We start from the raw sequence: 15,524 nt of genomic DNA on the forward strand, positions 1-15,524 counted from the left end.
GGAAAAACATCTGGAGAGTCAAAATCCTGTCCTCCTTTATGTGATCAGACAGATCAGAGATCAGGGCACCAATGTGGGGAATGGGAAGATGACCTGTCTTCTAGGGGTTAGTGAGCCAATGTTCAGCAGGACTACCCTCTATTTTCCACCAGGCTCATCAATGAGAATGAGGTGAAACAGTGGCGAGACCAGGCAGAGAAGTTCCGGAAAGGTAAGGAGCTCTGCCTAAACCCCCTGCCTACTCCACACACTCCTTCCCCTGCCCAGCCCTGAACCCACCTCCATCTTTGGAGGGGGACATACACAGACTCACATTCTCTCTCTCCATTTCCTCTCCTGCCCCACCCCATTCCAGAACACATGGAGCTGGTGAGCAAGCTGGAGAGGAAGGAGCGAGAATGTGAGACAAAGACATTGGAGAAGGAAGAGATGATGCGGACGCTGAACAAGATGAAGGACAAGCTGGCCCGAGAGTCCCAGGAGCTACGCCAGGCTCGGGGACAAGTGGCTGAGCTGGTAGCCCAACTCAGTGAAATCTCAGTACGTGGGCACTCTCCTCTCCTTCTATGTAGATGAGCCAAGACCTTCAGAACAAGGTGGGAAGAACAGGTGTGGGGAGGGGCTCAGGACCCCAGGATGAGGGGGAAGAGAAAGGGGCACCTCAGCCCAGCCTTAAGTGGACCCCTGAAGTTGTAAGGGTGGCACCTTTGTGTTACATAGAAAAAATAATGCTCCTTCCTCTGGGTGACACTGTCCTAGGAACCACACCTTGAAGGCAGAGTGCAGGGGGGATTTTGGCTCCCCTTGCCCTCGGCTGGATGCCCTTGTGAAGGTAGTAGCCTCCGCAATTCTATGTATCAACCTGCTGTTGCATTGTGATGACTATGACTTTGTTCAGTGTCTGTGTATGAGAATTGGACCTATGTGTGTGTTTGTCTGTGCTTGTGTGTGTATGAGTTTGATGGTTGAGATACAGAAGAGAAAATGGGAGCTCAATACATGTGGGAGATAAGAGCAGGATTGGAGAGTCTAGTATAGATGGAGAATAAGAGTAAGGAAAAGAGTAATAGTGGGGAACCTGAAAGGTATTATTGCTGATGGCCTTGTTCTTTTGATTTTTCTGTCTTCCCACAGGCAGGACCTGTGTCTTCCCCACCTCCCCCTGGGGGCCCACTCACCTTGTCTTCCTCAATGACAACCAATGACCTGCCTCCACCCGCACCCCCTTTACCATTCGCCTGCTGCCCCCCACCGCCACCACCCCTTCCACCTGGTGGGCCTCCCACTCCCCCTGGTGCCCCGCCTTGCTTCAGTATGGGCCTGCCCCTCCCTCCAGACCCTTTCCCCAGTAGTGATGCCCCACTCAGGAAGAAGTGTGTCCCCCAACCTTCCCACCCGCTGAAGTCCTTCAACTGGGTCAAACTGAATGAGGTGAGTGAAGAGGAAGAGGTCAGTGTATCCACTCTCCTACAGCCAGGGGCAGGCAGCCCCATCATTTGCAGATCTCTCCTCTGGGTTCTTTCTTTGGGGGGCATAAACAGAGACACAGTAAATGCAGAAGATGTGGCTGCTGATGCCAGGCCACTCACTGTCCACTGGGAGGAACATCTACCCTGGGAGGAGATAGCTGGGCATGTGCTAATGCTCACGTTGCCGTCACCTGCAGATGGGATCTGTGTGCGCTGAGGTTTAAGGGAATGACAGATCCCAGAGCATGGGCCAAGAAGGGCAGCTTTCTAGACAAGGGCTGGGCTGAAATTCTAAGGATAAGGTCCCTCTGAGGAAAAGGGTAGAAGATCTAGACAAAGATCTTGGGCCAAGGTCTAGAGATGGTAAATATCAGGGCAATTGTACAAAAGACTGAAATCAGGCCATGACAGGTGAGGACATCCTTGCAATGAAGAACTTGATGCCAAGTTATAGCCATTTTGGCATCTTCTCAGAGGAAAGGAGCTACTTTTTCAGATGGTTCACTGGAGAGAGGCCCTCCTGAATAGTACCCACTAATCACCAATCCTAGGTCCATGTGTGGAGTTGATTTCTCTGTTGGACTCTCATGAGCACAGAGCAGAGATACCCTACGTTGCATTAGACCCCTAGTAAATGAAGGCCAGTTCCAGTCTGGGTCAAGCCCTGCCTTTGGTTCTGTACTAATATGTTCTATTAAGAGGGCCAGTGACTCTGTCCCTGAGATACATACATATTAGGTAACTGAGTTCAATTGGTCTGACTCACACTCCCACTTCAACAACAGCTGTGTTTGGACCTGGAAGTTATAGGTGTGCTCTGACTTTGTTGTATGGTCCTGTTGGACTGCTTCCTGTGGAATTCATAATTGTACCATTCTAGGTGAACTTACATAAGCTCAAATAGACATTCAACTGGGAAGAGACATTTGATTCCTAATAGGTTGTTGCTATTTGTTAGATGCCTTCTCCTGATGGTAGACCAGCTAGCCACAGTCACTTTGAAGTCTGCTTTGTGTGAAGCTTTTTGCTGGGGACTGTGATGGATAATAATAAAAAGCGAGACATAATATTGTCCTGTAAGAGCTTTGAATTTGGCAAATTAGCAAGTGTGTTCAAAGAAACACCTAGATCCTGGGAATGGATTTAAGGAGAGGTTCTAACTTCTAACCGAACCAGGTTTGGCTCTAACTGTGTGGCCTGGGAAATCACTCATTTTTTCTATACCTCAGTTTGCTTGTTTGTGAGATGATCTCTAAGGTTCCTTTTACCTCTGTTTTTATAATATAGGTAGAAAGATAGTGCATGAATGCAGCCCATTTATAGACTCCTGGGCCTCTGATAACATCTTCAATCTGAATTATTAAAATTATAGAGCAATCTCTTAGCAGCATTTTGAAGCAACACTGTTAAAGTTTGTGACAGCTGCATTACACAGCAGTGCCCTGTGAATGCTTCTCCATGGCCACAAGGCAAGTCAGGGAGGCCAAGTGCATGTGAGCAGGGAGACACCTCTGAAGAACCAGAGGCCATGGGCTATGTGGAAGCGTTTATTGTTCATGATCAGAAGTAATATATTTTAGCCTTGGTTGGTGTGGCTCAGTGGATTCAGCACCAGCCTGCCAACCAAAGAGTCTCTGGTTCGATTCCCAGTCAGGGCACATGCCTGGGTTGCAGGCCAGGTCCCCAGGAGAGGGTGCATGAGAGGCAATCACACATTGATGTTTTTCTCCCCCTTTTTCTCCCTTCCCTTCTGTCTAAAAATAAATAAATAAACTTTTAAAAAAAGTTTCTTCTAAAAAAAAGAATCTATTTTAAAATTGTGGTAAAAAAAGATATAGTTTTTGTCTCCTATATTTACAACTTATAATTGATAATTTTAAAAATGTCATGAATCGTTGATTAGGCACCTCAGCAAGGAAGACAAAGTCAACTGATATTTTCGTAACATTTTTATCATAGAGAGTTTAGTGCTTAGGATTTTCTCTGGGGTCCAGTAAAGTCTATGTGAATTCTGAAGGGACCCAGAGAAGGCCAGAGTTTTGTTCCTAGCCTGGAAAGTACAAGTTTAGGGAAATGGGCATCCGGACGCATTTACGGGAGCTGCAGACATTTCTTAGCAAGGGTGGGTGAAGGAGCATCAAGTAATATCTGTGAACCTATTATCCCAGCACCAAGCTCTTATTTGTGAAACTAGTGGTTATTTCATCATTTGGGCTTCAGGTTCTTCATCTGTACAATGGGGTTAATTGTAACATCCATGTCAATGGTGGTTTTAATACATATAAAGTACTTGCAACAGTGGCTGACACATAGAAAGTCTTAATAATAATAGATTATTGTTGGTGGTACTACCATATGTGCTTTAAGTATGTTATTTTACTTAATCAACACTTTAACTCAGTAAGTAAGCATCATTAAGACTCAGTTTCCCTGTGTGACATAGAGGTCTTCCCCCCATACCCCCCATTTGCCAACAGTCCCACAGAGTGACAAGGCTGAGGGAGAGCAAGCCAGCTTGGTCTTGCTGACCCCAAATGCCACATGAAGGAAACCTAATGAAGTGTGTTTTTGAGAAAGATTTCCCTGGCATATAGAAGATGTCTTTGGAGGGGGCAGAAACTCTAGGAATCTAGCCTGGAGGTGATGAGATTTTGGCCAGAGTGGTGTAAAAAATAAATTTGTGAAATAGTGTGCATGGTGGGCACATCAAGATGACTGGGTGAAACTGAGGATGTGGAGAACACTAGGCATGCATGTACCTCTGGCTCTAGGATCAGCTACTCCTCCACCAAGAGTTCTTGTGGTGAGGAGGGGGAATGGAGAGTGTTTGGAAAGATGTGCAGGAGAGACTGGATGTTCAGTCTGTTGTCTCTGCTAGTGTTCAACATTCCACTGTCTCATCCCAGCCCATTTTTTTCTCGTCCTGGCCTCACCAGCAATAAGAAGCAAGGGGAAGCTTCATTCACCTCTCTGGGCCTTCCCAGTGTGCCTGTCGCCACCCCAGGCCTTGATTTAGGTGGGGACTGACACAGAAGTTTCTCTCCCCTACCTTCCCCAATTCAACTCCCAGCCGTCTCCCCTCTGCCAGCTTTGCACCCCCTTCCAGGAGCCTGGCTTCTCTCCCCAGACCCCTTCCCCTACTCTACGTATGCTTCTGCGCGTGCGTGCACACACACACAGTGGTTGCTTCTGCCATGAAAAGAATGTGTCTGTATTGGGTTTGGCCAGTTGCCTGTATCCCTTGCCGCTCTGAGCTTCCCAGCCAGGCATTCCATAAGAGGGTCCCTGGCCTTAGAAAGGCCACAGGAATGTCCCCACCCCCTGCTCTGGCCTAGCCTCCCCTTTTCCAGAGTTTAAGAAAATAAAAGTGAGTGAAAAGTATGTTTCTCTCTCCAAGCTTGCTGAGGGGGAGATGGAGGAAGGAGGAGGAGGTGTTAGGAAGGTTCCCCAGCTGCCCTGCAGTTAGAGGGAGGTGGGGAGAGTCTATCTGAAAAGACAGCAAAGCTCCAGATGAGGTGAGGATTCCTGGGAGGAGAGGGGAGGGGCTCTGGTCTCTGTCTAAGCCATTATCAGGGTGATGCAGGACCACTGGAGTGTTCTTGGCTTGGCTCACAGAGCCTCCTTAGAGGCTAGCAGCTTCTCCTTAGACCCCTGGGGTGGGGGTTCAATGCAAGGGCTCTATACAGATGCCCTTGCATTGCCTTAATTGAGAGACCTTGGAATATAAACTGCTGGGCTCACGCAAGTCTTAAGGGACAGGACAGCCTCTCTGAGTCTGACCCATGGGAAATTGTGGCAGTCTTGCTGGCCTCAACAATCAAAGGAGGGGCCAGGATGTCCCAGCCTTTGGCATTTGGCCACTTTCTGACAATCTGGGAAAGTGGGAAGAAGATCCAGGGAGAGAAAATGACCATCTCAGATACAGGAAATCCCGTCTGCACTAAGGATTTGAGGATCCCAAATATGTGTGAGCACACTTCCTCCCAGTGACTGAGCCAACCCCGACCTTCAGCGAGAGTGCCCTGAGAGCTCTGGGTTGGCGTTGCTTTTCTGGAAGGAGTTCATGCTTGCCCATCCATCACTCCATCACACCCACTGATTTCTGTAGCACACATGTGGCCCCACGTAGAAAGGAGAAGAAGGGGGTTGTCTCTGGCCTCTACCCTGGAGCAGAGGATTGAGGAGGGATAGAGATTTGAGGAGGAAGAATCAACCCGCCTAAAAGCCTGGCTGTCATAATGTGTGCAGCTTGGGGACAAGTGGTATTAGGGGGGCACTGGACATCCCCACAGTGAAGGAACTGAGCCAACCATGGGCCTTCTCCCTGCCCTGAATTTTAGGAACGTGTCCCTGGCACCGTATGGAGTGAGATTGATGACATGCAGGTATTTCGGATTCTGGACCTAGAGGACTTTGAAAAAATGTTTTCAGCCTATCAGAGGCACCAGGTAAGACCCTACTACCTCTAGCCTCTTGGGTCTTGACTTTTAGTCTTGACTTCACATTTGCCCCTTGAACCCACCCCTCAGCCCCTCCCTCCCTCCATCCTGAATATATGGAAAGATTTGATTCTTTATCAGGTACCATGTGCTTACTGGGAACATAGATATGAATTAGAGGTGTGCAGTGCAGTGAGGGGCGATATCCCATTGTATTACAGTTGGTATTTACATATCAAGTGATGAAAGAGAATTTTGTCCATTTCTCTCTTTCCTCTTGGACCACTGGAGGTGGAGTCTGAGGGCCTGGCCACTGTTGACCCTGCTTTTTCTTTGGCCTCAGCACTTAGAGACTATACCTAGAAGGTATTTTAACTTGTCAAACCGTTTTCTCCACCATACTCTCATCTCTCAACACCCCCAAGAGTCGGGTGACAGAGGGTGTTAATGTTTCAAGGAAGGTGGAGATGCTCCAGGTCACGTGAGGGGGTTGAGGCTGGAGCCAGCCAGGGCGGCCCTTGAGGCCCTGGGCTCTGCTCTGCAGATGCTGTGTACAGATGACTGACGAGTAAGTGGCAGTAGGAGGACTGGGGTTGGTGGCAGAACACAAAGTATTCGCACGCCAGGGATCTCAGACTATGCCACGTACCTGTGGGATTGCCAAAAGTGCTGATTCTTGGACCTCGTCCCCAAATGAATGTGAGTCAGGAAAGGAATTGGGGCCTGGGAATCTGCATTGCAGCGGCACATCTAGGGGCCTTCCACCCAGTTTCAAGCATTAGTAGCCAGAGGCCTTAAAGTGCTTGCTTTCTCTCTGGCCTGCCTCCAAAGGGCTGTTCCCACTTGGGGTCGTGCTATTTTCTTCCATGTTTCCTCTGCTGGCCCCAGGGTTCCAACCCTGAGGACTTTCCCATGTGCCAGTGAGTGGGTCTTTGCCCTCCTGGGTCCTGGGCAGTGGCTGCAGATAGTGACCGGGCTCTCCACTTCTTTCTGCCAAGTCCAGACCTGAGGCTGACCCTTCCTGGGGGCAGTGGGGCTGAGGGCAGGTATCACTGCTGCTGGGGGACTAGCCAGTGGAGTTGGATGGGGGCAGGGCTCTGGCCCTGTTTTGGGGTCCTAGAAAAACCAGATGGTTGTTTATATAATTTAAATGTGGGTGCTCAAGGCATCGGATTCCAGGAAACATTTTCAGCCTTTGCCCATGTCAGGCAGGCACGGGCATAGGCACAGGCGGCCACTAGAGGAAATCCTTCTGAGTGCTCGGTAGTCCTGTGCATCCGTTCTAGGAAATGAGTGCAAGGGGTGTATTGGGCGTGGCCAATCACACGCCTCCATCTACTATGAGCATCTTCCTCAGGGCCAGACTTCTGGTGTGGCCCACCCAGTCTCCGGGATCCTGAGGTGGGGCTGAAATGAGAGCCGGTGGGGAAACGGGCTCCGGGTTGAGGACAAGTTGGGTCTGGGACCTCCCCGTTTGGTGAATGGAGGAGAGTTAAGACAGAAAACCCCCATCCCACTTTGCCTCTCTGAGCCCACTCAGTCCAGCACCCTGTCCAGCACCCTGTCTAGCAAGCTCACCTGGGCCCTTGTCACTCAGAGGTTGCCCAGACTTGGGGGCTGAATTCACAGCAGCAGAGCTGGAGAGAGGTCTCAGAGGCCATGCTGCCCCGGTCACCTCCTCTTGCTGCCTGGGACCTGGATGGTGGTGGCCCGGAGGGAGGTCCTTCCAGCTCTGGGCCTTCCCTCTCTGTTCTAGGTAGGACCTGCCTCAGTGATTTCAGCCTTGTCAGGGAGGGAGAATTGGGTGGGAGCTCCACCTGCTCTGCAGCTCCTCTTAGAGATTCAAAGGCAGATGAGGGCCAGTGGGCCAGGGGCAAAATTCAGGGACACCTGCTTTCCTCTGCCTCAGTGCTTCCTCCCCTGTTGAGAAGGTTGAACTCATGGGATGGAGAAGCACCCTCTGCCCTGTGAGCAGATTCCCAGCAGAGGCAGGGGAAGCCTGGGATGAGGGAGCCTGGGGCCTGGTCTGCCCTGACTGGGGAGTGGCGGGTGGTCCCACTGTGCCCAGGGTCTGTGGGAGACGCTGCCTGTCCTCCGCTTTGTTTGGCTTGTGAGTGCATGTCTGCTAGAAGCAGCTCCTGTTAGGTGCTGCTTATAGGTCTCCATCTCCAGTCATGGGATCTCACTGGGATGGAGCAGGCAGAGTAGAAGATGAGGGGTCCCTGTATCTCTTCTCCTGTTCCTGGTCCCTGTACCTCTTGGCTAACATTGTGCATGTTTAATTCTCTGTTGGCTGTGGCTGCTGCCTGCCTAGGAGCTGATAACTAATACTTCCCAACAGGTGAGTCACTCATGGGGCTCTGGACACTCCAACTTTTAACTGCTATCCTGGGCTGCTGCCCTTTGCTGGGCCCAAAAGCGTGGGTCTGTTCATTCTACCTTCTACCTTATTACCTGTTCATACAGGGCAGCATGGGGGATGGGGGGCGGTCCCCAAAGAGAAAGCCGTATAGGAGGGGGTTAGTTCATACAGACCCCAGCCAGCAGTGCAGGTGAATGTGTACTGGAGTAAGGAGAAAGCTTCCAGGTCTATTGTCTTACCCAAGGGAGGGGTCCAACCCCAGGCCAGTCAGTAAGACTGCGCAGGCTGGGCATAGTTCATCAAGGTAAGGATGTGAGTGGCGGCCCCTGCAGTTGCACAATGTGGAGCATGTCCTCAGAGGGAGCTCCCAGAGCAAGAGCCGGCCTCTGTCTACCTCACCAGGGGCTCCAGAGAAGGCAGGGGAAATCTTTGATTTCTTGGAAATATGCCCACTGAAACCGCAGAGGAGAGAATTCTATATGAAATTCTACCTTTGTTTCCCTACCTCTGAACACATTGGGGATGTGCCTGAAGTCTCCAGGAGTCCAAGAACTGTGGCCCTGTGGGAACTTAGAACGAGCTTTTTATAAGTTTGGAGAGGCTGTCTGGCTGGGGTGGTGGCAGTGGGGGCTGATTCTCTGGGGATGTGTAGATCATATCCCATTGCCTGAAGCCATAGGTATCAGTAACTCACCTCCATCAAAATAGCTCCCCTAGTTTGCCCAGAGAGGGCAATCTCTAAAACAAGGGGTTCCTCATTGCCCCCCAACTTATTCTATCACATGGTAGAGGCCCAGATGCCTCCTATTAGAGTCAGTAATTAACCACCCTCCTCTCTCTCCTGCTGTTTTCTTTCCCTTTCTTACTCTTAGACCGGGAGCATGGTCTGGTTGGTAGGGAGGTGACTCGTTCGGGAGGGGGCAAGTAGAGGATTGGGAAAAACACACGCCTCAACCTTTCTAACTGGCTTGTTGGTTGCAGAAAGAGTTGGGCTCCACTGAGGACATCTACCTGGCCTCCCGAAAGGTCAAAGAGCTGTCAGTCATTGACGGCCGGAGGGCTCAGAACTGCATCATTCTTCTCTCCAAGTATGTTTATGTTTGCCCTGCCTTTTTGGCCCCTGCGCCATGATATGTGTCTGGAGGTAGGGGATGGGCCCCCAGGAAGCAGAGGACTGAGATGGGGCTAGTGGAAAAAGATGGTTGACTTGAATACCTGGGGGAGACAGGTGCCTGAGGACTGAGGTGATAGCAGTCTCTGGCCTCACCTCTCTGCTGTCCGCTAGAAAAGGGGATGGGGCACAAATCCTCTCCCTGTGAGCCCATGTTGAGCAGCAGTGTGGGGCTCTGCAGACAGGAAACTGCCCCAGTCTCGAGGCCCCTGACCAGCCTGGTCAGCGTCTGGTGGTGGAGTTGCTCTAAGCCCACAGAGGGCCCCGCAAGGCTTAGGCCACAGAGCAGCATGATCTCAGTCCCCAAGCATTTCCCGCAGCTGCAGAACAAACAGGGCAGTATCTGCACTAACAGCACAGCTTCTGTGCGGGGCCTCCTGCCTGGGCCAGGGTCAGAGGGCACCGCCTCCCAGACTATTCTTAGTGCTCTTGGCTGCCTCTGGGACACCACCCTGTTTCCTTGCACAAGGTCCCAGGGTCTCAGTTTCTCCCCCTTGGTGGTAGAGGAAAGGTCTGCACCTCCAGGGGTCCCATTGGCTGTGCATCTGGAGGGGAAAGAAAAGGTGTGCGTTTGTGTGTGTGTGTGTGTGTGTGTGTGTGTGTGTGTGTGTGTGTGTGTGTGTGTACACACGCACTCGTGCGTATGACAGGGGCAGGGCTCCCCCCCACTCCTCAGACAGCAAGATGGATTGGAACAGCTGTGTGGGAGCTGGGGCGCTGTCACAGACTGAAAGCTATTCTGCTTTCTGAGAACGAAGGAAACAGGAAGCTGCCCCCTTAGAGGCCTGCTGGTTCTCCTACCCTCCCAGGGAGTGCTGCAGATGTTTTAGGCATGAGGAGAAGAAGGAATATCAGAAACTCCTCTCTCTGTCTCTCAGGCTACACTGAAGATGGCTCTTTTACTCCCTCTCAGTTCTGATGGAGGCTCGGGCACCAGACCAGAGACTGAGGTCTTTATTTAGAGGCTAAAATGTCTCATCATTGAGTTTATGGGGTGAACCAAATTAGCTGAGCGTGGGAAGACTTTGTAGAAGAGCTGAGGAGGAGGACTCTCAAATGTACTCCCATGTTCACATGAGGGAGAGGGGAGAAGGTCTGGGGTCTGTTCTGAGCGGAGAGCCCAGGCCAGGCTGCTCAGGGGTGGGCTCTTGCCTTAGGCTGAAGCTTTCTAACGAGGAGATCCGGCAGGCCATCTTGAAGATGGACGAGCAGGAGGACCTCGCCAAGGACATGCTGGAGCAGGTGAGGCCCCTCAAGGGGAGGGCAGCTGAAACTAGGGGGCAGTGTGCCCCTTCCAGACAGCCCCAGAGAGGCTAAGAGATCACCGAGAACTCAGGCTAGAAGCTGGAGGAGTTGGGGAGAGGTTTATAGAAACTCCCCTGGCCCAACCTTTCTGAGTGGAGGCCAGGAAAGGCTGCATCTTTTCCAGAGGATGGAGGCACCAAAAGGAGTCCCATGGGTCTCAAGGCCAAGTCAGAGTGACCTGTAATTATATCTTCCCCAAGTCACTTCCACCTTAATTTACTCTGTCCTTCAAGGGAAACCTAGAAAACATCAAACAAAACCACCAGTAATTGGACTTCATTAAAATTACGAACTCTTTTCATCAAAAGGCATTATTTCTAGAGTGAAGAGAAAACTAAACTTTACAAGATAGCTGCCTTATGTATATCCATCAAAGATCTCATATTCAGAATAAAGGACACTACAGATCAGTGAGAAAATGCAAAACAACTTCACTTAAAAATGAGCAAAAAACTTGAACAAGTACTTCCTGAAAAAGAATTTCTAAATGGCTCAGTACTATTAGTCATCAGAGAAATATGGTAGACACAGTTATGTGAGTCAGCACCATCCACCCCACCAGAATAGTAAAGATTGAAAAGGCTGACAATTCCAGGTGTTGGCTAGGAGGTAAGGCAATTGGAATTCTCATTCACTACAATTATTTTGTAAAATAACTTGGCAGTGTACACTAAGGCCACATATATGAGTACACGTACCCAATTACCCAGCAGTCCCACTCCTAGATATACACTCAGACACTCAAACTGTGAGCACCCCAACTGTCTATCAATAGGAAAGCAAATAAATAGACTGTGTGTGGTACATTACTGCAGTAGAATGCTATTTATCAATGAACAAAAAACAAACTATCAAAACCTACCACATGGATGAATCTCAGACATTGAGTGAGAAGAAGGCAGACACCAAAGAGACACATGCCTTGAGTCCATTTATAAGAAGCTCAAGAATAGGCTAATCAACTCTAAGGTGATAAAATTCAGTCAAGAGGTGATACTGGAAGGAGAGCGGGGAGGTGTTGGCTGATCAAAGTGACACAAGGGATCTTTCTGAGATGGACCTCTTTTGTATCTTGTCTGGTTGGTGGTATATGGTTTTGTGAAAAATTATTTAACTGCACATTTAAAATAGATGCATTTTATATAAGTAAAACTTCAATGAAGGTTTAAAAAGAAGAAAGTCACTGGCTGTATACTTACTTAAGAATAATATAGTTTACTGTATGTAAATTATTTCTTTATTTTAAAAAGTAAAAGAAGGAAGAACTCTAGAGCCGGGCACCTGTCATCCCTTTTGGGCAGCTGAAAGGCAAACAGTCCACATGAGGGTGCTTCTGTCTTTTAAGGGGGCACCTCCCCACCTTGAGCCTCGTCTGTGTGTGGGCTCCTGTGCACTCTACCATGTCAGCTCCCCACCAGTTTCCTGTCTGACCTTCACTGCTCTTTGCAGCTCCTCAAGTTCATCCCAGAGAAGAGTGACATTGACCTCCTCGAGGAGCACAAGCATGAGATCGAGCGGATGGCCCGTGCTGACCGTTTCCTCTATGAAATGAGCAGGTTGGGCTGTCGGGTGCAGCAGCAGGGGAGGGGAGGGGAGGGCAGGTGGAGGACGCGGGGTGGAGCTGCCTCCTGGGACTGGAGCTGGAGGGGGTGCCTCATGACGTAGCTCACCCTGTCCACAGGATTGACCACTATCAGCAGCGGCTGCAGGCCCTTTTCTTTAAGAAGAAGTTCCAGGAACGGCTGGCTGAGGCCAAACCTAAAGTGGAAGGTATGGCTGAGGGAGTGGGGAAAGACTTGGGGAGGAGAGGCATCTGGGGAGGCCAGAGAGGGAGTTCATGAACAGGGGCAGAGGAAAGTCCCCCCGAAACCAAAATCAAGGACAAAATTTAAAACTGTCATTACTGTAGATGCACTTTGTATTAGCACATGTGCCAAACATGGACACATTTTGTATATCTCAGGATGCAAACTCTCTAAGGCAGAGGATCTGTTGGCCTCTGCCCTAGCATGGGACAGATACGCTGAAGAAATGATGACACAATAATTCTCCCTTATCCACATGGTCAACCATGGCCCAAAATATTAAATGCAGGATTGAAGAAATAGACAATTCATAAATTTAAATTGTGCACTGTTCTGCATAGTGTGAGGAAATCTCATGCTGTCCTGCTCCATTCCACCTGGGATGTGAATCACCCCTTTGTCAAGCATATCCATGCTGTATACGCTCCCTGCTCATTAGTCACTTAGTAGACATCTCCGTTATTAGTTTGGTTAACAGAGAGAGACCATATTCACATAACTTTTATTATAGTATATTGCTATAATTGTCCTAATGTATTATTAGTTATTGTTAATCTCTTACTGTGCCTAATTTATAAATTAAACTTTATCATAGGTATGTACACATGAAAAAAACAGTATATCCAGGGTTCAGCATATCACTGTTTCAGGTATCTACTAAGGGTTATGGGATGTATGCCCCATGGATAAGGGGGGCTGCCGTAATAGCAAGCACCTAGAACTTTTTCTGGCATGTGTTGATCTCATCAAACTTCACCCTGCTGGAAAGGTACTAACCTCTGGGTACATTAAGTGTGAGCTAGTCAGAAATGAGGAAATTGACAAGGTAATCCCTGGAGGCATCCGCTTTTCTGGGTGAGAGAACCCCTCCTACACAGACCGTTTCCAGGTGAGCACATTGTTTTTAAATAAGGATCATGTGCCAAGCACTGTGTGAAACACTCCACGGAGATGGGCTCACTTGATCCTCATAACAACCCTGTGAGAACACCTGTTCTCTCACCTCTCAAATGAGGATACGTTGCCTGAGGCCTTGTTGCTGGTTGCTGGTGGAGTCAGAGTAGTACTCACTGTTCTTCAAAATCCATCCCTTCACTCTCACCCTGGTGTACTTTTCAGACAGTAGCAGAGGGTGGAGGGCAAGGAGTTGGGAAAGGCAGGTGCTCAAGATGATAGGAAGCTGTGCAGACAGGATGGGGGGTGCCGGCGAGGCTGTGAGGCCCGTTTGGGGTGAGGACAGGGCCAGCAGAGAGGAACAGTGGAGCCTGTGTCCAGGATGCTGAGGGGGACAGGCTGGGGGACAGCATGGGCCCCCTCTGCTGGACACCAGCACTGGCTGGCACTCCCTGGGATGCCCTGTTCAGAGAATGAACTGCTTGAGGGAGGTTTCTGAGGGGTAGGTGAGGCTTGGCAGAGCTAGACACAGACATCTTCTGCGATCTGGATCCTGTCACACATGCACACGCACTCATACACGCACGCAGTAAGGGAACTGCAGGCTGGCTGTGATCTCAGAGGGAGAAGGATCTGTGATGTGAGGGGCGGGGAAAGAGATGAGTGGGGACTCTGCAGGTCCGAGGTCTGGCTCCATGCCCAGCCCTGCCCAAGGTGGAATCCTTCCCTTTACACAGCTTTTTTTGTCTTGTGGCTGAATGTCCTTGGGGCCTGAGGCACAACTAAGGGGTTCAGCCCAAGACAGGTGTGCTCAACTGCTTGTGTGTCTTGGGTCCACGGAGCAAATGTGAGCAATAGCCACTTGGAGCTGTGGAACCAGAGCAGCTTAGCCACCAGTTAGGTATACTCGCAGATCATTTCCTATTCCCAGGGGCCCACTTCTAAACTCTCCCTAAGAGTTAGTTACTGCATGCTCAGAGAAGAGTTGGCCTTTAATAACAAGCTAAGCAGAGCAAGACGTGTTTTGGATGGCACAGCCAGCTGGGGAAGGCCATCACTGCTCTGCTGGAGCATGGCTGCTGTTCTAGAAGGGTCTGAAGGTCTCTTCCCTCCAGGAGTTGGGAAGAGGCAACTGAATCAGGTCAGTGGGCTTGACTGGGTGGAGCTTACAGGATCCTGCAGAAATCAGGGTTCGTAGTCTTCTCGGTTCTCCAAGGAAAGATTCCTGGGTGAGCTAAGATTTGTGGCCTGTCCCAGCTGGTTGAAGAGCTACTGACACCCCCTCACACTCCTGTCCCCAAGCGGGTCCTCTGGGTCAATTTGCCAAAAGTCAATTCACCAGATTTGACAAATTTACCAATTCTTTTATAAATATATTCATGAACTTTTCTTGAATATATTATTATGAATAAGTTCATTGCTTGAATATACCGAATTTACCAATTCTCATTATGAATACATTCACGGAATTTAGTCAAGATGAGTATGGTTGCAAATATAAATATACTCCTATGAATATATTCATGACTATATTATTCCTGTGAATGTTTTGGATATGTCTGCACCACATATGTAAGTTTTCCCATTTACACTGATTTCCTTTGAACTCTTTGTCATCTGTTTTGCCAACATTTTTAGCATTTTCAGTAGGATTACTTCACAAATTTTTCAAATAGCATGTCAACCAAAGAAAAACTATCCCAACCAATAAAAATTGCTGGAAACTTTTATAAGTAGTTTTATTTTAAAGTAAACTTTTTATTGAAATATGCAGGTGGAAAAGTATACAAATCGTAAGGGTTTTACTTGACAAATTATGGTGAAGTGAACTCACCTACGTCATCGATTCCAGGTCAAGAATGTTTTGAGCCCCCTTCTTCAGGTTTCCCCCTCCAACATCATCCCCCAGCCACTACTCTCCCCTCCTTCCTAGAGGTTTTGTCTGTCCTGAACTCCATATAAATGGAATAGAGTATGAATAATTTTATGCTTGTTTCTTTTGCTCAGCATTATGGTTGTGAGTTATCTCTGTTGTTACATGTAGCAGTGGGGTATTCATTCTCAGTGCTGCATTTTATT

General features: G+C 49.1%; 1 protein-coding gene across 3 annotated transcripts in view; it reads left to right on the forward strand.

Annotated features, from left to right (window-relative positions):
• DAAM2 (dishevelled associated activator of morphogenesis 2) overlaps nt 1-15,524 on the forward strand; it is a 106,217-nt gene that overhangs the window by 83,863 nt on the left and 6,830 nt on the right. For 2 of the 3 annotated variants that reach the window (XM_054569322.1, XM_054569321.1), the window contains exons 12-20: nt 153-211; nt 356-540; nt 1,135-1,431; nt 5,810-5,917; nt 8,223-8,249; nt 9,252-9,358; nt 10,599-10,683; nt 12,196-12,302; nt 12,428-12,516. In XM_054569322.1, coding sequence (XP_054425297.1) covers nt 153-211; nt 356-540; nt 1,135-1,431; nt 5,810-5,917; nt 8,223-8,249; nt 9,252-9,358; nt 10,599-10,683; nt 12,196-12,302; nt 12,428-12,516 — 1,064 coding nt within the window. The remainder of the gene's footprint in view (nt 1-152; nt 212-355; nt 541-1,134; nt 1,432-5,809; nt 5,918-8,222; nt 8,250-9,251; nt 9,359-10,598; nt 10,684-12,195; nt 12,303-12,427; nt 12,517-15,524) is intronic. The other variant, XM_054569323.1, reaches the window with a different exon arrangement.

The sequence above is a fragment of the Pteronotus mesoamericanus genome, unplaced genomic scaffold, assembly GCF_021234165.1.
Source record: "Pteronotus mesoamericanus isolate MK-2021 breed Mesoamerican mustached bat unplaced genomic scaffold, CSHL_Meso_final contig_20, whole genome shotgun sequence".
Taxonomy (NCBI): Eukaryota; Metazoa; Chordata; class Mammalia; order Chiroptera; family Mormoopidae; genus Pteronotus; species Pteronotus mesoamericanus.